The 22,697-nt window shown below is 38.2% G+C and overlaps 1 protein-coding gene and 1 pseudogene across 1 annotated transcript in view; one reads left to right on the top strand and one right to left on the bottom strand.

Moving 5' to 3' along the window:
* Positions 1 to 22,697, bottom strand: part of LOC128103696 (contactin-associated protein-like 3) — a 168,893-nt gene that overhangs the window by 17,154 nt on the left and 129,042 nt on the right. The window contains 4 exon segments of the mRNA XM_052728274.1: positions 1,531 to 1,749; positions 2,489 to 2,659; positions 6,684 to 6,811; positions 9,703 to 9,859. Coding sequence (XP_052584234.1) covers positions 1,531 to 1,749; positions 2,489 to 2,659; positions 6,684 to 6,811; positions 9,703 to 9,859 — 675 coding nt within the window.
* On the top strand, positions 5,670 to 6,631 carry LOC128103438 (60S ribosomal protein L5-like; annotated as a pseudogene).

Raw genomic sequence — 22,697 nt, 5'->3', positions numbered from 1 at the left:
TATTTATGACTTAATAATGTTTCTAATTAGATTATGTCTTTGTTTTAAGATGCATAAGATGTAAACAAATGAGAGTCATGACCTTAATTTGCTTGGTTTCTAAGACTGGAGTATCTGAAAAGCAATATAGCAAAATATAGTTTCTTTATGAGAAAAATAACATTAAAGAAATAAGCAAACTAAAGAAAAGGCTTACAGAACCCAAAACTCTGATCTTTAAACAAATGAATTATAAGAATAAAGGAATCGGACCCAAGTATAAATAATAAGCACAGGACACGAAAGCCTGATGATGGTGGCTGACGATGGTGAGCAGAGACAGGGAATGAAAAACAAGGACCTTGAAAGGCTTGCACAAAGTTTAGCTTCCACATAGGAAATAAAACACAAGCTAGTTGTGTTGGCTTAATCAGTATGATGATCTTTAGTTTCACCCATTTTCCTGTAAATGAAATAATTTAATTCTTGTTTTTGTTTTTCTTTTTTCTGGAGCTAAGGACTGAACCCAGGGCCTTGCGCTTGCTAAGCAAGCACTCTACCACTGAGCTAAATCCCCAACCCCTTTTAGTTTAATTCTTCTTAATAGAATATCATTCCATGTAGATAAGTACCATATTTTCTTTATCTTTTAACCCACTGATGGGCACCTTGTCTGGCTATTGTGAACAGCGGAGCAATAAATATTGATGTACAGGTATTTCTGTAGTATGACTTAGAATCCTTTGGGTATATACCCAGGAGTGCAGACCTGGATTGTGTCATGGTTCTATTTTTAGATTTTTGAGGAACCTTCACACTATCATGTAGTAGCTGACCAAGTTTACATTCCCATAAGCAGTGACTCGGGTTCCTTTTCCTCCTCGTTATCATCAGCATTTACTGTGATTTGTTTTCATGATGATAGCCATTGGGGTGAGATGGACTCTCATGGCAGTTGTAGTTTTTTATTTTTCTGGTTGATAAAGATAATGAACACTTTCTTCAAATATTTGTCAGCCATTAATATTTCTCCTTTTGAGAATTGTCTGTTAAGCAACAACACATGTTCCTGGAACCTATTGCATCATTAGAAAATAGTACCAATCATAGTAGCTGTTCTAAGTTTTCATTAGAAGCACTTTGGGACTGGGGAGATAGATGGCTCAGTTGAAAAGGTGCTTGCTCCATAAACATTAGGACATGAATTTTGATTCCTAGCACCCACATGAAAAAAACCTAAGTGTGACCATATGCATTAGTAATCCTAACACTATGGAGTGGAGACAGATATTTCCCTGGAACCCATTTTCCAGCTAGCTTTGCCAAATTGGTGAGATCCAGGTTCAGTGAGATACCATGCTTCAAAAAATGAAGTATAGAGAAATTGAAGAAGACACTTTGGCCTTCAAACATACATGTATACCCACAGGAACATATATATACAAAACACACATCAGTTGATCAATCAATGGCATAAAAACATTTTCACAGCTATGGCTTTCTGTATTTCTGCAGTCAGCACCAATTCCACCATAACGCATTGGCACTCACCAATGAAGAGCTGGCTGTTGAGTTGCAGTCGAACATGACCATCAGCAGGTGCGGGTTGTATCTTCTGAGGGAGCTGATCCACCTGAAGAGATGCTCCTTTAATGTTCCTTTCTACCCTCACATGATGCCACCGGTTGTCATTAAATGGAGTGGGTGACTGTACAGTGAGCTCACAAGGTCCATTCCCAACATCAAAAGAAAAGGTCACTTCTGTGGGAGCTAGTGATAGTATATATTCAAGTTAATTCATAGAGGAGATACTATAATCTTAAGTAGACATTAAAAATAAAACAATGACATGCCCATTATAAATAGAGACAATGACATCCATGTCGAAAAAAATGTGACTCTGAGTTGGAGGAACGCTAAAATAAATTTGTATCTCAGTGCAAAACAAAACAAAACAAACCTAATTCTATCTTATTTTTTTTCTTGGAGTTTACTAGTTATTCTTGTTAAGTCCTAACTTGATCTTGCTTAGTCCTAAATGGAGGTAGGTGCCCACAACTAGAATAACAAATAGAATTTGTTTTTTATGTACATAATTTTATTTTAAAATGTTTCCAAGCTTTGTTTAATCTTTAAAACACTAAAAAAATTGGCAGTCATAAAATAAGCTTTTGAGTGAATGAAAAAGTCCATTAAATATTATATAATTTAATAAGCAATTTGATGAGTTTGGCTTGAACTCTAAATGTACTCAGCTATATTCAAATAATATATAACAACCTGTTTTTTTATTTATTATACGAATTATGGTTTATTACTTGCTTTATGCTCCATAGTTTGACTTTTTCTTAAAAAAATGATTGACTGAAAATCAACGAATTTTAGTGTTCAACATGAGTGCAATTTGGAGTTCAAATGAGGTAAGAATGCTAATACATTGAAATTTTGCTGTTAGTTTTCATTGCTAAATAACAAGTACCTCAAAACTCATCTATAGTCAGGAGCTTACCACGCAACTCTATTCTGATGAAGTCTGTGATTCCTAGATTCTCCATGAATACGCCAGAGGAAACGGTAGTCTTAAAAAGGAAGTGCACATCAGCAGTGAGCTCTCCATGGAAAGTTGGGAAATGAAGGTATGAAGCCTCAGTGTTGAAGGAAGCTGAATTCCAAAATGACTCTTTTAAAAATCAAAGAAAAAGACAAAATGCAAAATCATGAATTATGCTTATTGCTAGAGCAGTTAATATTAATAATTAAAATCAGCCTTTAATTGGAGTTCTGGGCATTATAATACCAATATTCAAACAATGACTATTTTGAGGATTAATATTCTTGTGAATGGCTCACAGAGAGATGGTTCAAAAGGCAAGGATACTTACCTCCCAAACCTTATGATCTGAACCCTGGAACCCATGTAAAGATGGAGAGTCAATTCTACAAAGTTGTCCTCTGACCTCCACACATGTACTAGGATACTTGTATGCCCTCCTAAACATCACACACACACATACACACACACACACACACACACACACACACACACACACACACACACACACCAATAATAAATAAAATAAAGTTAAGAAAAGATTCTGTTTTTGGATTTTACAGGTGCTGACAGTTAAGAGTTTGCTTTGACTCTCAGAAGAGACTTAGGACTTCTGAATAGTGGTGTATGCTTCTTATACATACTGTGAAGAGAAAGAAGGAAGGGAGGGAGGGGAAGGTAGAGTGGCTGACAGAAGGATAGAAATGGTCTACAGCACACAAACTTTCAAGGTGTTTTTTTAAAAATACAATCCAAAGAAGGAAAATCCCCGAGTTTCATACAATGGGAACAATAAAAATCATCTGCTAGTAAAACAACCAAGAATAAGTTTTTTTTTTTTAAAGAAGTTAAAAGAGCTTCTAAAGGAAAAGTGAAATAGAGACTCAAATGAGATGTTTAGCACGAATCTTAAAAGGTCTCATTAATAAAAACAAACCCAGAGCCAGGTATTGGGGTAAACGCTGAAAGATCAGAGAGACAGAACAAACCACAGCTAACCTCACCTCACCTCGCCAACTTCTCAGCTGATCCTGTTTCCTCAAACTGGAAGCCTCTGAGTCCTCATCCGGAATGAATCTCAGCTGAACTACTGCTAAAAGCAGTATGGGACTTTATAAGGAGAAATTTATATCTTTCCAGGGGGAGAAATTCTCACAACAATAACATCCTGCTTCATGGATGCCAATAGAGTTAAAGAACATTATTCTCACAGCACAGCAAGTGACATGAGATCCAGATATGAACACTGGTTGTCCAATAACTAAGCCTCATAATATGACCTATATATGTGATCACAGTAGGTAGATATCTCAGATGAGGATCTCTGGGTAAATTCCCAGGACATTTTGTAGTAAGCAGCTCCCAGACCAGTCTCCTCACAGGAAGGTACATAGTCAGTGTTCATGATACTGTATTTAGTTTTGACTCACTCAGGTGCCTTCTCAGTTAGTTACAGAAACTTCTGGATATTAGGGGGTGAATTTGCTATACAATCTGGCACACTCAGCAAGAACATGCAGTAGTGCTCAGGGATCATATTGGATTCTCTCTCTCTCTCTCTCTCTCTCTCTCTCTCTCTCTCTCTCTCTCTCCACTATCCTCCAAATATTGAAGTACAGAAGTAAATAAAAATAAATCTAGTCTTAGACTTTCCCACAGTAACATAATGCTAGTGGATAATAGACATTTAAAAAATGTTTCTCCAAAAAAAGAGTGTTGTATGTAGCTTAGTGAAAGTTCATGTGCTAAAGCAATGAATAGAACCTCATAGACTGAAAGCATTCTAGGACTATCATAACAATGCATCATAGACAGATAAGGGAAACCTTGACCGTGAAATGCAACCATAGGTGAAAGTCCTGCTGTATGAAAGAGTTCACTATCACTCACTGTCACATAATGGTGAAGTAGAATTACAGAGGTCAGAGAAAAAGTAGTATAAGATGTCTTATACTATTCAAGCTGTCCTAAGAGTATAAGCACAATAAATGAACCTTGCCAGGCATTCACAAACTCAGAAAATAATTCACTGAAGGGTTGTACTGGAAGAAAACAATACATGGACAATAAATCATCCAATCAAGTAATAGGGTCAAATAAAGATAATTCACTCCCCATAAGCTAACATAGGCAGAACATCCCTAATGCAAAACCCAAAATAAAAGATTATCCAAAGCCCCCCCCCCAAATAGTGTATGTGTGTGTGTATGTACATATGTGCATGTTCGTGTGTTTGGCAAGTACATTCGTGAGTAAGGGTGTATATGAACACATGTGTTTATGCATATGGAGGCCAGAGGATAGTGCTGGGCATCATTCCTTAGGTGCCATATATTGTTTGGAGACAAGGTCTCTCATTGGCCTAGAATTTGTCAATTAGTCTAGGCTAGCTGGTCAGCAAGCCCCAGTGATCTCTCCTGCTTCTGCATCCCAATCATAGAGAATATAAGCACTATGTACTGCCATCTATGATTTTTTTATGTGGGTTAAATGAAATGAACTCAGGTTTTCATTCTTTCAAGGCCAACACTTTACCAACTGAGCTATAACTCCTAGAACCTGAAGTCCTAAACATTCTGATCTCAAATCTGAAAACAGATCTCCCAGATTTCATTTGGGGGATATGCAACAGTGTAGTTGGATACTGATCTTCAGTGCTGACAACTGCTCTCACAACTCTGCTTAGTGTGCTTAGATCTTAGATGCTCCCCAACAGCCTGCATGTTAAAGACTTAGTTGCCAGCTTCTAGTGTTACTGGAACCTTTAGGAGGTGGAGCCACTGAAAAGAAGCTATGTCACTGGGGGTGAACCCTTGAAGAGGATTTTGGGCCCCTTCTCTCAGTTTACTTCTTGACAACTAGTTTTATTTTACTACATGCTCCTAGCATAGGCCCCCCAAAAATTGGGCTGCCAGAATAAACTTCTAAAACCGCGAGCTGAGAGAAACATTTTCTCTTTTAAAATTATTTATTTCAATTATTTGGTCCTAGCAATAGAAAGAAGACAAACAGTGCTTTTCTATCCTGGCCCTAAGATTGCCACTGGTTCTGTGACCAAAATAAGGGTACATGTCTACTTTTTAATAATCAGAACATATTATTATAAAAAGAAATCTTGGTGTGGAGCTGCGGTCGCGGGTTGCTGTTCCGCAGGATGGGGTTTGTGAAAGTTGTCAAGAATAAAGGCCTACTTTAAGAGATACCAAGTGAGATTTAGAAGGCGGCGAGAGGGTAAAACTGACTACTATGCTTGGAAATGATTGGTGATCCAAGACAAAAATAAGTACAACACACCCAAATACAGGATGATAGTTTGTGTAACCAACAGAGATATCATCTGCCAGATTGCCTATGCCCGTATAGAAGAGGACATGATTGTGTGCGCAGCATATGCACACGAGCTGCCCAAGTACGGTGTGAAAGTCGGCCTGACAAATTATGCTGCGGCCTATTGCACTGGCCTGCTGCTGGCCCGCAGGCTTCTCAATAGGTTTGGTATGGACAAGATCTATGAAGGCCAAGTGGAGGTGACTGGAGATGAATACAATGTGGAAAGCATTGATGGTCAGCCTGGTGCCTTCACTTGCTATTTGGATGCAGGTCTTGCCCGAACTACAACTGGCAATAAAGTTTTTGGGGCCCTGAAGGGAGCTGTGGATGGAGGCTTGTCTATTCCTCATAGTACCAAACGATTCCCTGGTTATGATTCTGAAAGCAAGGAGTTCAACACAGAAGTACACCATAAGCACATCATGGGTCAGAATGTCGCAGACTACATGCGCTACCTGATGGAGGAAGACAAAGATGCTTATAAGAAACAGTTCTCTCAGTACCTCAAGAACAACGTGACTCCAGACGTGATGGAGGAGATGTATAAGAAAGCTCATGCTGCTATCCGAGAGAATCCAGTCTATGAGAAGAAGCCCAAGAGAGAAGTGAAGAAGAAGAGGTGGAACCGACCCAAAATGTCTCTTGCCCAGAAGAAAGATCGGGTTGCTCAAAAGAAGGCAAGCTTCCTCAGAGCTCAGGAAAGGGCTGCTGAGAGCTAAAGCAATTTTCTATGAAGATTTTTTCATAAAGATAATAAACTTATTGACTAAGCAGCAAAAAAAAAAAAAAAAAAAAAAAAAAAAGAAATCTTGCCAGTACTTACTGTCTCCCTGGCAAATCAGAGGTCCCAGTGTATAAACAGCTTCAGAATGTAGTCGGCCTGTGTCTGTCACCACCATCTCAGTGACTGGCAGGTGCTCTTTATGGGAAAGGACCATTGTGTCACTGGTCCTAAAAACAACAGAACTCCTTAAAATTATTCTAATTAACATGAAGGTATTATTAACTATGATCTCTTTGTTGCAATTTGAAACTAAGTAACAGGAGTTAACACTTAAAAATCTTTTTGATATTTTTGAGATCACTACTGAGAATCTAGATCAAGAATCAGCAAATGTTTTCTGTGAAGGGCCATTTAATAACTGACTGTAGCTTTTCAGTCCAAACAGCCTATAGCTGCTCAACTTTGTGGCTCAAGTGTGAAACTCACAGATGTTAAGATTGGGCATGACTATATTGTGATTAAAAAACTTGTGGACACTGAAGTTTGAATTTCATGCATCTCAAAATATTTTTCCCTTTTTCAATGGTAAAAATGGAAAAACATGGCTCATGAACTGTATATAAACAGGCCAGTGAGCAAGTTTGAGTCACAGCAGTAGTCTAGCAACTTCTGACCTATTTGTCAATTCCTGATGACAGAGAAGAAAAAATAGAGCAAATGGAAATGAGTGGTCATTTTGCATACATGAGATAATTCTCTTGAGGAAATGAAGCACATTACTGCTCTTTCAAAATTAGTCTCAGGATAATAATTATTGAGTGTTAATTGCAGATATAAAAATTAACACTTGATTTAGATAGAATGTATATTTTATTTCATTATTGACTTTTAAGTCTTTTTGTGATGAGTTTGTTTCTTTCTCTGATAATTTGTTAAGTTGTAAAACTAAACTGACAGATTAGAAACCAAAATAAATGCAATCCCTTTATAAGTAACACACAGACTAGCATGCATGAAATTGCTCTGGGATGTGCTGAGTCCACTCAGTGGACAGACAGCATTCACCTTCTGTTGATCATGTGCTGTACCAGGAATCAAGGACACAAAGTGTAGTAAAATATGTATATGAGTGTTTTGTTTGTATGTATGTTTATGCACCATGTGTGTGCTTAGTGCGTGTGGAACTCAGAAGAGGGTATTGGATCCCTGGAACTGGAGTTGTGATGGTTGTGAGTCACCATGGGTGCTGGGAACTTAATCTCAGATCCTCTGTGAGAGTCACACTTGTTCTTAACCACTGAGTTATCTCTCCATCCCAAGAGCAGAATTCTTAACTGTCATAATCCTTTCAGATTTGCAAAACTAAAAGACTCATAGAACCATAGTTTGAAACTTAAAAAGATAGAACTAAAATAAAATTTGTTATTTAAGATTATTCTTATAATTAAATTATTGAAGATTTTCATCCAATTTTTAAAAAAGACTCATGAAACAGTCTGTAATGTATGTAAGGAGATCTCAATTAATATGAAGTAAATGCTCTGGATCGTGTGAAATATTTAAGGTAAAGAAAGGTTATTTCTACATTAAGACTAAACTCTCACTGTTTCATCTAGTTAAGGCTCCCTTATTCACATCTGTGTAAAGATCAGAGCACAGATGATCAAAAATCACCACTTAGGTCTAAAGTAAACTGATGGTAGACGAGCTAGAAATACATGGCCTGGAATATCAGTAGATGAAGCTGAGAAATCCTTAACATGGTAGGAATCAAAAACCAAATGCTTCAATACCTGTGATGATCATTTTAGGGTGATAGTCTATAGGAGAAATTCAATTCTATTAGTTATTCATCACAGATGCTTGAATTTTAAAAGACTAATTTGCATAATATTTGCAAGGCTCTTTTTCATTCCATTTTTAGTGTGGAAAGTACTGAATTGTGTAACAGGTGGCCACAGAGAATTTAATTACTGTAGAACAGAGAGTTCTAAGTCTTGCTTTTTGTTTTTCAGTTTATTGGGAAGCTCCTAATCTGAAGGTAAGGATTAATACCATTTTCACAGCTTCTCATTGGTACAGGCATATCTCAACTTTACAGATTTATGCAGAATACTAAGGATTTGCCACAGTTTTGAGACTCTCTCAAAACTTCAATAGGGGTATTTCTCCATCTATCCCCTATTTTTTACTTATTCCCTATTATTTTCTGAAGTGTATATTACTTATGAAGCACACCTAATTTAAAAATCCAAGTGATAAGTATTTCTAATATGTGCAATTCATTGACTTCTGACATGACAAATAAAGTGGAAAATCCTACACATGATAGTCTATGACAGTCAGTCAAAGTATAGGAGCACTGAAACACTGCCTAAAATTACCTCCAGGCTATGTGTATAAGGTGTATACAAACAAAATTCATGTTCAGACTTGGGTCACATCTCTGATATATCATTAGGTATATGTAAATATTTCAAATCTTAAAATCTTCTGCAATTCCCCAGCACTCTTCTTACAACTTCATTTGAAAACATATATTCCAAGGGTTGGGGCAAAATTTCAGAATGATTGTATTTAATCTTCTTTTCTGAAATAATATGTAACCTTTTCTGTTTCCCTCCTAAACTCTCCTGGCAGTCCCATGCCTATTTCCAAATAAGTGTATCTATTAGTATGTAAGTGTTAGATATTAGTCCAGGGAGCTGAGTGGACTAGCCAGGTCTGTAGCAGACCTGGGCTCTCCTTGGTTGCCCAGTCCCCCTCTCAATAGAAAATGCCACTTCATAGTTGTTTATGTTCTCCGAATGCTATGCTTCTTTGGTTGACTGCCTTAAATAAATGTTTGATCCACAATAAAATATTCATTTAGTAAGGATACAATGTTCTATAGTGGAAATTTAACTTTATGATATTTCTTAAACTTGTATTTTATAAAATTACTAGACTATGGACAATTCTTTCAATATTCTGTTGAATATCTCCTGACTGTACTTAATTTAAACATATTTTTAACTTGCTTGAACAAAAGTTACTTTTTATATCAGCTCACATGATTATTATGCACAAAGAATACAGCTACATTTTTGTGTGTGCAGGGAAATCATGTGGAAATCACCATTCATTCCGGTCAGCATCACAGTTGCAGTGATATTGAGAATCAATGCAGTTCCCCTCTAATCCACAAGTACACTTTTGAGCATCAGGCAGAGAACCTCCCCAGTAAGTGTATGGTTTATTGGTTCTTCCAACCCACCAGCTCAGTGAGGTTCCATCTGAAAGACAAGTATGAGAAAGATGACATCTATGCTGCCCCATTTCCCCAGTCATCATCTTTTCAGTATAGTTCCCTTTACTTCTAGGCTTAACAAATGTGTGTGTGTGTGTGTGTGTGTGTGTGTGTGTGTGTGACAGAGAGAAAGAGAGAGAGAGACAGAGACAGAGACAGAGAGAATTAAGCTATATTTTATATCAACAAGAACGTGCTTTTCTAAAAATGCTGATTGAACTCCCCCCAATATTTCAATATATAGGTGTGGGGCATTTACCCACCACCCCCACAGTTCCCCAGAGTTTTCTTGAGTGTGAGCAGCAGGAAATATTAGATAGAAGGATTTATTGCTGAGAATCTTGCGGAGATAAACAGATAGAAAATAAAGGATAGCCTCGAGAGGGCCTGGAACCTTTTCCAATGGGCCCCGACTGTCTCTGCCTCAAGGTTTTTATAGAGATGCCAAGGGGTGGAGCAAAAGACTTCCTCCCCCAGCACAGCCAAGTGCAGACCATCTCAGACACCTGCACTCAGGCCTGTGGTCCTAATCATCCTCTATGCGGACCTGCTGGGTAAAGCCACGAGGAACCCGAGAACGGGCTCCCACATATAGGCTTCATTGGTTCCCACTTATTTTTCTTTATTAGAAAATGAATCTTTGCCGGGCGGTGGTGGCGCACGCCTTTAATCCCAGCATGCGGGAGGCAGAGCCAGGCGGATCTCTGTGAGTTCGAGGCCAGCCTGGTCTCCAAAGCGAGTTCCAGGAAAGGCGCAAAGCTACACAGAGAAACCCTGTCTCGAAAAACCAAAAAAAAAAAAAAAAAAAAAAAAAAAAAAGAAAATGAATCTTTAATTTCTTTGTACACGAGATTGTACAGTCTCTAGTGAAGAACATTAAAAAATTCAAGCCATCTAAACAAAAGCCAGACTAATTTACAAATTGAAATGATTCTGTTTGAAAAAAATAAGATGTTCTCTCAGCTAGATAAATGTTCTTTACAGAGACTCAGCTCAATCTTACCATTTTTTTTTTGTCTTGAGAACACTCCTATATATTAAGCATTTGAGAAGGTATGATATCCCTGTCAGGACTTAAACCCTGCTTTTATATGTATACGTTTTTCTTGTATTGTGTGGTCTGGCTATTTATCTGTAGGGTCAAGAAATGTAACTGATGGGTCTTCTTTATGTCTTAGGTAATACTATTCTCAGAAACCAGTGGTGCAGATGCTCAGGCCATTCCTCAGCACTAGGTGTGACTGAAACAGATCCAGATACTGTATTTATTCTCTAAAACCATGTACTAAGACAGGAAATATTACTGGGGATAAAGTAGGGTGCATTCTATAGTGCAGGTAGGATGGTTATACAAGTAGGTGGCAAGGACCTTCTCTCAGAAACAAGGGTGGGCATGGAAGTGGGCAAATGACAGTCATTAAGGCATGAGATCACAAGAAGCAATGGGACTGGGTTAACTCAGGAAAATTCCCAAACTTGCTCTGCTTTATTTGGTGCCACTTTTCAAATTTATGTGTTGTCATTACTGGGCTTTGAGTTAGGGTCCAAAATGATTCCAGCTTCTACATTCCTGTCTATTACAATTCAATTACAACTCATTCATCAATAAGATCTATGTGCTCTAATTGCTACCACTTTCATCTACCTACTCCCCAAAAGAAAGACATGGAAAGTAAAAAGTGGTTCTGTTTAGTTTGTCAAGAAATAAATATCTAGAACATCAAACACTCATCACTATGAAGTAAAAGTTATGCTCTTCTCAGAATACTATTTTAAGAAAACTATCACTACACTTGCATGATGTAGAGCAAAATCTTATTATATCCTAAATATACAAGAATAAATTTACATCTGAAAAAGGAATACATTTTCAGAGATAGTTAATGTCTGAGTTTGTTCAAAAGCAGTGGTTCTCAACCTGTAGGTCATGACCCTTGGGAGTTGAATGACTCTTTCACAGAGGTCGCCTAAGACCATCAGAAAACACAGACATTTACATACAATTCATAACAGTAGCAAAATTACAGTTGTAAAGTAGTAACAAAAATAACTTTATGGTTTGGCGTCACCATGATATGAAGAACTGCATTAAAGGGCCACAGCATTAGGAAGGTTGAGAATCATCGCTTTAAAGTATTATAGAGAATTTAGGAATACCAGCAAAACTTTCATCATCAATGGGGAAATCCTCCATAGGCCCCACCCCTTATTGAGCAGCTACTGGCAGTGAGTAGTTGCTGAGGGAGAAGAATCATTCTTTCTGAAGGTGTGACTACTGCTCTAGTCTACAGTATCATACCCTTACACATATGGAGAGTACTAACTGAACTTAGAGGGTTATATTTTAAAAATCAGTCAGGACATGGGTATAGGAAATGGGAGGAACTGGAAAGTGGGGAATAGATATGATATTTCATTGTATACATGTAAAATTCTCAAAAATAAAGAAATATTATAAAAAGTAAAAGAGAACCTAGAGAATAATGACAAAATTTAAGGGATATTTCTGGACTGGTGAGGACAGAGCAGATGGATCTGTTTCAGAAAATCCTAGAATTAATACAAAAGACAATCAGCAGAGACTCTGAAAGGTGGAAAGAAGAGGTTAGATGGCTGTGACCCCAGAACTGGAGGAAAACTATTGAGGCTTATACAGGGTCTCATTACAACTCCTTTCCTGTACTAGGAAAGCTTCTCAGAGAGAAGAAACTGAAATAACACTGACATCTAAACGAAGATCATTAGAAAGGGATATGTGAGGTCAAAACAAAATAATCTTTTTATTCTTGATTGATATAGTAGATAACAGCTAATTAAAAATAATATATTAATGAAGTATTGGGTGGATAAAAATTATGGGTAAATGAAATTAAATGATTGCAAAGTAATGAGATACAATAGAGAATCAGCATTATCAAATAGATTAGTGCTATTTGAAAGCAGACATAAATTAGTTATAAAGTATAATTCATGTCCAAAGGTAATCAATTCAAAATTCAAAAAAATGTCTGTTAAAAGAGAAAAAAATGGAATCAGATACTCAGTCAAAACAAGATAAATAGAGGAAGGATTTCAAAACAGAAGAGGGAGAAGCTGGAGAAATGGCTCAGACATTAAAGGCGAGGCTCACAATCAAAACAAAAGGGGAAGGAAAGAAAATTAACACAGCCAGGTACAGTGGTACATGCTTGGGATCCTAACACATGGAAGGTAGACTCATGTATTAGGCATTCAAGGTCAGCTTTGGATACCTAAAGTTCTTTCTCAAAGACAAACAAAAACAAAAAAGGGACACCTGCTGAGTTTTGATTATGGTTTGTCTCTCTAAGATTCCTATTAGGGATGCTGAATCCTCGCTCAGTACTCAGCATGGCACTGTAAAAGCTAGTGTGGCCTTGAAGAAATGGGGTCTAGAGGGAGGGCCTTGGGGTTGCTGCCTTTTAACTGATTAAGATGATTCTCATGGGATGTCAGATTAATTCTCATGCAAGCAAGCTATTCTAAAAGAAAGGATGACCACTGAATCTCTTTCTCTGGTTTCTTGTTTGGTCAATATGATCTCTTGTTCCCTGCCCTTACCCACATACACTCCCATCATAATACAGTCTGTTTTGGTGTTATATAGTCAAGAGGGATCTCATCAGATCTGAGTGAAAGCTGGTGGCATACCCTTGAACTTCCAGGATTGTGAGTTCTATAAAACCTTTTTTCCTTGTATTCAGCCTTATAGTATAGCACCCTTGTATAAAGATGAAAATAGAATGATAGAGTAACAAATAGAGAAATAGTTTAAGCACAGTGTCTAATATGTCAACTAAAAGACAGAGACTGTCAAGAGTAGATAAATAAACTCACAAAGAGCAAATCATTAAAAGATGAAACTTTGTGCTGTCTACCAAAATTCCTTTTAAATGTAAAATGAGTGTTAGAAGTACAGATATCTATACCAATCTAATAGAAAATGAAACTAGAGGTCAGGAAAATGATTCAGTGAGTGAAGTGCTTGCCACACAAGCATCAGGACCTAAGTTCAGATCCCTAGAACTCATGTAAAGGTTGGTGTCTTACGCAAGATTTCTATTGCTGTGAAGAGACACAATGACCACTGCAACTCTTATAAAGAAAAACATTTAATGAGATGGCTTACAGTTTCAGAGGTTTAGTCCATTATCATGGCAGGGATCATGACAGCTGGGAGTATGATGATGTGCAGGCAGACATAATGCTGGCTACATATTTATCAGAAGACAATAGGAAGTGAACTGTCTCACGGGTGTGGCTGGAGCATATATAAAATTTCAAAGCTTGCCTCCACAGTGACACACTTCCTCCACCAAGACCACACCTGCTTTAAGAAGGCCATACCTCCAAATAGTGCCATTCTCTTTGGGAGCCATTTTCTTTCAAACCACCACAGCTGGGTATGGTTTGTAACCCCAACAATGAAGGGTGTGGAGATAAATGGACTCACTGGCCTGCCAGTCTAGTCAATTGGTGAACTCAAGGTTCAGTGTAAGACCATGTCTCAAAAAAATTAGAGGAGAACAATCAAGAAAGATATTCAGTGTTAACTTTGACCTCAACATGCACATGTATACATGCCAATGAACTCCCCTCAAAAGCTAGAATAGCTATATCAATTTCAAAGACAGTTTCAGAGAAAGGAAAATCACCAGGAATAAAGATGAGTAAGATACAATGAAAAGGGGTCAATTCTCCTATGAGACATAGTAATTTTAATGTGAATTCTTCTAGTAACCAAAGAGTGTAAGTCAAAACTTATAATTTCAAGGATATATAGACAAACGTACTCCAATACCTGGAGACTTGAACACCCCTCAGTCATAATCAACAGATTCAGCTGACAGAAAATCATTAAGAACACGTGAAAACTTGTTGTGGGATGGTCTTACTGTATGCTGTGAATATATGTTGTTCCCATTGGTTAATAAATAAGCATCTTTGGCCTATGGCAAGGCAGCTTAGAGGCAGGTGGGAAATCCATGGGATAGAGAGAGACAGGAAAGAGGAAGGCAGAGTCTAGAGAGAAGCCAGCCTGCTGCCTAAGGAGCAACATACCAGCAGACCACAAAACATAGATTAATAGAAATGGGTTAAGTTAAGATATAAGAGCTAGCTACCAAGAGGCCTGCCATAGTCCATACAGTTTGTAAATAATATTAAGCCTCTGGGTGATTATTTTGTTAGCAGGTTTGGGACTGCAGGGCCAGGCAGGACCAGAGAAAACTTACAGCTACAGAAACTGAACAATACCACCCACCAAATGGATTTTATTGACATATACAAAATACTTAATCCTCAAATTGCAGACACACATTCTTCTCAAGTACACATACACTTTATTAAGTTAGACCACATTCAAATTGATAAAATATAGCTTAATGAATTTAAAAGAGGAGACTCATACAAACTATGGTCTCAGATAAGCAATGTCATCAATCTAATAACAACTGAAAGATGGCTGAAAATCCCCCAAAATATAAATAAAACATAGTCAAAGAACAAGTCTAAAGGAAAGAGTCATTTTCAACTAAATAGGGCCTAGTATTGTGTGCCTAGTTCAGAAAAGGAAAAAAAAATAAATTATTTAAGCTTTTGCCTTAGAGAATTAGAAAAAGAACAAATTCAGTCTAAAGCAAGAAAACTAAAGAAGTAAAAATTTTAGCAGATAATAGAAAAATTATGAACAGGAAATTAGTAGAAAAAAAATCAGTGATAGAAAAGCTGGTTCTTTGAGAATATCAATACATTTGATGAGTGTATATCCAAGGTAACTACAAGAGATAGAGATTGCAAGTTACTAATTTTGAGAAAGAGAGATAATTCATTAGTTTAATTTCATTAATATTCAAATACTAATGAAGGAATATTATGACCAACTTCAATTTTGTTAATTAATATGAAGCCACTTGAAAGAAAGTATCTACAAAAACTCATTCAAAGAGGAAGAGACAATCTGAATAGGTCTTTGCTATAGATTCAGCTGTGTTCTCTCCATGCATTATTTTTGTATCCTAACCATTAATAACACAGAACATGACCATATTTGGAAATATAGTTGTTACAGAGATAATTGAATCAATATAAATTCACTCCCAGGGGTGGTGACTCGGGCCTATAATTTATCATGCAAAAGGAGGAGGCAGGAAGATCGCCATGAGTTTGAGGCTAGCTTAAGCTACACAATAAATTTTAAGGAAATCTGAACTACAGCATGAGATTCTGTTTATAAGAAAGCCAAAAAAGAAAGATCACTAAGATGGGATCAATCCAATGTGATTTGTGGTTTTCCTGTTTTTATTAAAGAGAAATTTGGATACAAGGACCGACAAAGCACAATGCAGTGAAGACACATAAAAGAACACTACAGAGTCAGAAGACAATGTGGTTAATCCACATTGGCACAGAGACAGCCCGAACTGACCTAGTCTGGTGATGGGATGGCCAAACACCCTAATTGTCATGCTAGAAACCCCATCCAACGACTGAGGGATCTGGATGCAGAGATCCATGGCTAGGCCCCAGGTGGAGTTCCGGGAGTCTAATTAGTGAGAAAGAGGAGGGTTTATATGAGCAAGAATTGTTGAAACCAAGGTTGGATAAAGCTCAGGGACAAATAGCCAAACGAATGGAAACACATGAACTATGAACCAATGGCTGAGGGGTCACCAACTGGATCAGGCCCTCTGAATGGGTGAGACAGTTGGTTGACTTGATCTGTTTGGGAGGCACCCAGGCAGTGGGACTGGGTCCTATGCTCATTGCATGAGTTGGCTGTTTGAAACCTGGGGCTTATGCAGGGTCGCTTGGCTTGGCCTGGGAGGAGGGGACAGGACCTGCCTGGACTGAGTCTACCAGGTTGATCTCAGTCCTCAGGGGAGGCTTTGCCCTGGAGGAAGTGGGAATAGGGGGTAGGCTGGGGAGAAGGGGAGAGGGGCAGGAGGGGGGAGAACAAGGGAATCTGTGGCTGAAATGTAGAACCGAATTGTATTGTAAAATAAAAAAAAAATACCAGAATACTAATTAACATTATATTTCCCACAATAAGTTAAAGAAAAGAAACATGATCCTATGACTATATATGAAGATAAAGCATCTGACAAGATCTAATGGCCAGTCAAAAGAAATAAAATCCCTGAAAACCTGGAAAAAGAAGCATTAACTTGATGAATATTATCTACAAGAACTCTACAGCATCATGTTTAAAGGTGAGAGACTGGCAATAAGACAACATAAGGAGATCAAGGGGATGCAAATTGGAAAGGAAGAAGTCAAGCTTTCACTATTTGCAGATGACATGATAGTATATATAAGTGACCCCAAAAATTTGACCAAGGAACTCACACAGCTTATAAACACCTTCAGCAACATAGAAGGATACAAGATCAACTCAAAAAAATCAGTAGCCCTCCTATATACAATTGACAAACAGGCTAAGAAGGAAATCAGAGATACATCACCCATTACAATAGCCACAAATGATATAAAATACCTTGGGGTAACTCTAACTAAGCAAGCGAAGGACTTGTATGACAAGAACTTTAAGTCCCTGAAAAAAGAAATTGAAGAAGATGTCAGAAAATGGAAAGATCTCCCATGCTCATGGATAGGCAGGATTAACATAGTAAAAATGGCAATCTTACCCAAAACAATCTACAGATTCAATGCAATCCCCATCAAAATACCATATCTGTCACCGTGCACAAAACTTAAGTCCAAGTGGATCAAAGACCTCAACATAAATCCAGTTACTCTGAACCTGATAGAAGAGAAAGTAGGAAGTAGTCTTGAATGCATTGGCATCAGATATCACTTCCTAATTATAACACCAGTAGCACAGACACTGAGAGAAACAATAAGTGGGACCTCTTGAAACTGAGAAGCTTTTGTAGGACAAAGGACAAGGTCAACAAGACAAAGTGACAGCCTACAGAATGGGAAAAGATCTTCACCAACCCCACATCTGACAGAGGACTGATATCCAGAATATATAAAGAACTCAAAAAATTAGACATCAAATGCCCAACAGTCCAATTAAGAAATGGGCTATAGAGCTAAACAGAGAATTCTCAACAGAGGAAGCTCAAATGGCTGAAAATCGTTTAAGGAATTGCTCAACATCCCTAATCATCAGGGAAATGCAAATCAAAATGACTCTGAGGTACCACCTTACACCCATTAGAATGGCTAAGATAAAAAACACTGAATACAGCTTATGCTGGAGAGGATGTGGAGCAAGGGGAACTCTCCTCCACTGTTGGTGGGAATGCAAGCTTGTACAGCCACTTTGGAAATCAATATGGTGCTATGGTGATATTTTATTTGTATTAAAATGTTATTTGTATGTTAATAAATAAAGTTGCCCGGGGGTCAGAGCTATTAGCAAGCCATAGGAAAGCAGGGCAGTGGTGGCGTACGCTTGTAATCCCAGCACTTGGTAGGCAGAGCTGGGTAAGTCTCTGTGTGTTCAGGGATACAGCCATTATTGGATACACATGCCTTTAATCTCAGTACCAATCATGGAAAACCTGGAGGCCTATACAGACAGGCCATGATGAGGCGGTCATGTGGTTGGGTTTACAACCAATGAGAAGGCAGAACAGGAACTCTATAGAAAGACTTTAACACAGGGGTATCTCTGGTTCGGAGAGGTAGGACCACTGCAGGAGGAAGGGTAAGGTTTTAGCTCTTAGCTCTGACCTCTTGGCTTTCTTCTTTGCATTGGTTCTGTGTTTCTTATTTAATAAGAAGGTTGGTTACATCTACATGGTGCTTTCTTAGAAAATTGGTAATCAGTCTCCCCCAAGACCCAGCTATACCACTTTTGGGCATATACCCAAGGAATGCTCAATCATACCACAAGGGCACATGCTCAGCTATGTTCATAGCAGCATTGTTTGTAATAGCCAGAACCTGGAAACAACCTAGATGCCCTTCAACTGAAGAATGGATAAATAAAATGCGGTACATATACACAATGGAGTACTACTCAGCAGAGAAAAACAATGACATCATGAGGTTTGTAGGCAAATGGATGGATCTAGAAAAAATCATCCTGAGTGAGGTAACCCAGACTCAGAAAGACAAACATGGTATGCACTCACTCATAGGTGGATACTAGATGTAAAGCAAAGGATGACTAGACTGCTACTCACAACTCCAGGGAGGCTACCTAAAGAGGACCCTAAGACAGACACAGGGATTGCCTAATGACAGAGAAATGGATGAGATCTACATGAGCAAATTGGACATGAGGTAGGGGGTAATAAAGGGCAAGAGTCGAGGGAAAGAGAGCTTAGGGGAGTGGGAGATCCCAGCAGGATCAAGAACAGAGAGGGAGAATAAGGAAAGAGATACCATGATAAGTGAAGACCCCATTGGAATAGGAAGAAGCCAAGTGCTAGAGAGGTCCCCAGAAATCCACAAAGATACCTCCACAATAAAATGCTGGCAATGCTTGAGAGAAAGCCCGAACTGACCTACTCTGGTGATAGGACGGCCAAACACCGTAACTGTCGTGATAGAACTCTCATCCAATGACTGATGGAAGCAGATGCAGAGATCCACGGCCAGGCCCCAGGTGGAGCCTGGGGAGTCCAATCGGCGAGAGAGAGGAGGGATTGATTATATGATCAAGAGATATTGAGACCATGATTGGAAAAAGCACAGGGACAAATAGCCAAACTAGTGGAAACACGTAAACTATGAACCAATAGTGGAGGAGCCCCCATGGAACTGGATCAGGCCCTCTGGAGAAGTGAGACAGTCGATTAGCTTGAACTATCTAGGAGGCCCCCAGGCAGTAGGACCGAGACTTGTCCTTAGTGCATGAGATGGCTTTTTGGAACCTAGGGCCTATGCTGGGATACTTTGCTCAGCCTAGGTGAAGGGAGGAGGGGACTGGACCTGCCTCCACTGAATCTACCAGGCTGAACTGAATCCTCAGGGAAGTCCTTGCCTTGGAGAAGGTGGGGGGGGGAGTGGATTGGGGGGAGGTGGGGGGGCAAGAGGAGGGAGGACAGGGGAATCCGTGACTGATATGTAAAATTAAATTAGTCATAAAATTAAAAAAATAAAGGTGAGAGAGTATTGATTCCCCCTCAGGCTTGAACAAGGAAAAGTGTCTCCATACAGCATTGCTTTCCCCCCAAAATTCTAAATAATATAGCAAGAAAAAAAAAGAAATAGAAATTATAGAGGTCTTAAAAGAAAGATAAATTTAATTTCCCAAACAATATGGTTATATAGTAAACCTCTAAAAACTCAACAATGACAATTTCTGCAACTAAGAATAATTAGAGAAAAATTGTGGGTCAAAAGCCAGCTTATTTCCTAGACCAACAATATATAATTTTGAAACTAAAAGCACACAGCTTTTATATTAACACTGAAAATACATAGGTATAATTCTATCAAAATTTGTATCCAGTCTCTATAAAGGAATGTATAAGCTTCTGAAGAAATAATACAATATCTAAATAATATCCATGTCCACAGGAAAACCTTATTGCATTAAATTATACCCAAACTGGTCTTTAGGTTGAATACAATCTTGATTCAGTCCTACAATACTATTGTGTGTGATGATATATTGTTTATCAAATAAAGCTTGCTTGAGGATCAGAGGTCAGAGCCAGCCACTAGATTAAACATAGAGGCCAGGCAGTGGTGGTCACCCCTTTAATCCTAGCACTTGGGAAGTAGAGGCAGGGATCCGTCTGGATCTCTGTGAGTTCACCACCCTGAACTGCATGAGATTGATTCAGTCTCAGAGAGAAACAGAGCCAGGCAGTGGTGGCACACACCTTTAATCCCACTACTTGGGAGTCACAAATCTTTAATCCCAGCACGTGAGATCTCAAAATGGCTGGGTGGAGAAAGGCACATAAGGTGAGAAGAGACAGGAACTAGAGACCTTTTGGAGGATGACTCAGAGGTTTTCAGTCAGAGGATTCGTGGAGATAGGATCTTGCCTTCCATTTGGCCTGAGGATTCAGTAGTGGTGAGAAGTTTCTCTAGTGGCTTGTTCCTTTGTCTCTCTGATCTTTCGGCACTTACCCCAATATCTGGCTCCAGGATTTTATTATAAGTCCATTTAGGGATTCGTGCAACAATTGTGGATATTGACAGACCCATTCTAAACTGTATAGAAAGACAAAAACTCAGAATATCCAATACACTAGAGAAGAACAATAAAGAAAAATGCTCACACTACATGGTTTTAGAACTGAACAGTATTCATGACAGCATGGCATTGGTTAAAACAATAAATAATAAACACTAGAACAGACAGCTAACATTAAGCCAACACACATATAATCAAGAGATCATTAGAAAAGATTTGACACAGTTCAATGAAAGGCCCAATCTTTTCCACAAGTTGCATTAAAACAAGTAGAAACCCATGTGCAAAAGAAAGTGAATACAGGTACTTTGCACCACTTTATACAAGTTCATTCAAGGTGGATTGTTGGGCCTATGTGTGAAATGCAATATAAAATTTCTGGTAGGGAAAAGACAATTTCTGCTCATACATTCATAGTAGAACTAAGCTGTAAAGAAGCCATGTGTGTTCCAGTGAGTGAATGGCTGTTCATACCATGGATTACTACTCAGCAATATAAAGAAACATATTATTAATGTTAATGACTTTGAAGAGGAACTGCTGGGTGAAATCAGTCAACCTCTGGAGGTTACACACTCTATGATTCTATATTCATGTAACACTCTACTCTTTCATTGTAAGAAATAACAATCACAAAAAGCATTGAGATAGGGAACAAACGAGTCAGGGGTTATACACAGATGAGCTGGGTGGGATTGTAGTGGATCAGTTGAGGGGTGAGAGGAGTGATTCTTGTATTGATCTAATATCAATACAAGATATTAGACTATATCTAATATAGTTGACTATATCCCTGTTAGTATCCTGCTTGTGATACTGTGATTTTGTAAGGCATTTCTTTTGTGAGGGAGCAGAGTTAAGGGAACTAGATTCTATTGCTTCTCAAACATGTGTATGAAACTTTGATTTTATTAAGAAATTAAAATGTTAAAAATTTTAGAACCCTATCAAAATCTTAAGAGAAAACCATTTCTTTTTTCAAAATGAAACAGAAAAATAAAACAAAAGAAAAACAAAAACCAGTCAATGGAATAGTCTATTTCTTTAGTGGTTTTAAACCCTACCAGAGGGATTTCCATAAGATTATCTGAGGCTTTTCTCCTATCATTCTGAAGCCCAGGACACCCCTCAGATTGATGGAATTATAATTTCTGGCTACAAGACACTGGTATCACTACAATTTCAGAATCCAGTGATGTTTTACAGGGTGGGAAGTGAGTGAGTATAGCACCTCCTGACCCATGTCAACTAATAAGGCAAACTAGATCAGAGATCTCAGTACAAAGAAAACTTAGACCTTGTTTTCCTTTCATTTCACCTCTGCCCAAATCAAGAACTTCAGGACATATTAGACCCACCCTAAATGCTTGTCTACATTAAGTTAATATTTAAAATTCCCCATTAGCAGCTTTACAAGTGCTGCTATAAGGTATACATATGAGTAATGCTTGTATAGTCATCATATTTTCACTTTCAAGCATCCATTCTCCAAATTAAAAATGAATTTTGCTGTTCTTGAATGATCCTTGTGTCTAGAAGCCCCAGGGGCAAGATCTAGCAAATGTATTAAGTACTAGTCTTGCGGGACAGGTTCATTGCTAACCTGAATAGTGTCCAAACTGTAGACTTAGTCCTTATATGTGAGGCTTGCACACTGGCTCACTAGGTGATGTGGCTT

Source organism: Peromyscus californicus, unplaced genomic scaffold, assembly GCF_007827085.1.
Source record: "Peromyscus californicus insignis strain IS unplaced genomic scaffold, ASM782708v3 Scaffold_8__1_contigs__length_139910024, whole genome shotgun sequence".
NCBI classification, from domain to species: domain Eukaryota; kingdom Metazoa; phylum Chordata; class Mammalia; order Rodentia; family Cricetidae; genus Peromyscus; species Peromyscus californicus.
This window is presented reverse-complemented; position numbering and strand designations above follow the sequence as displayed.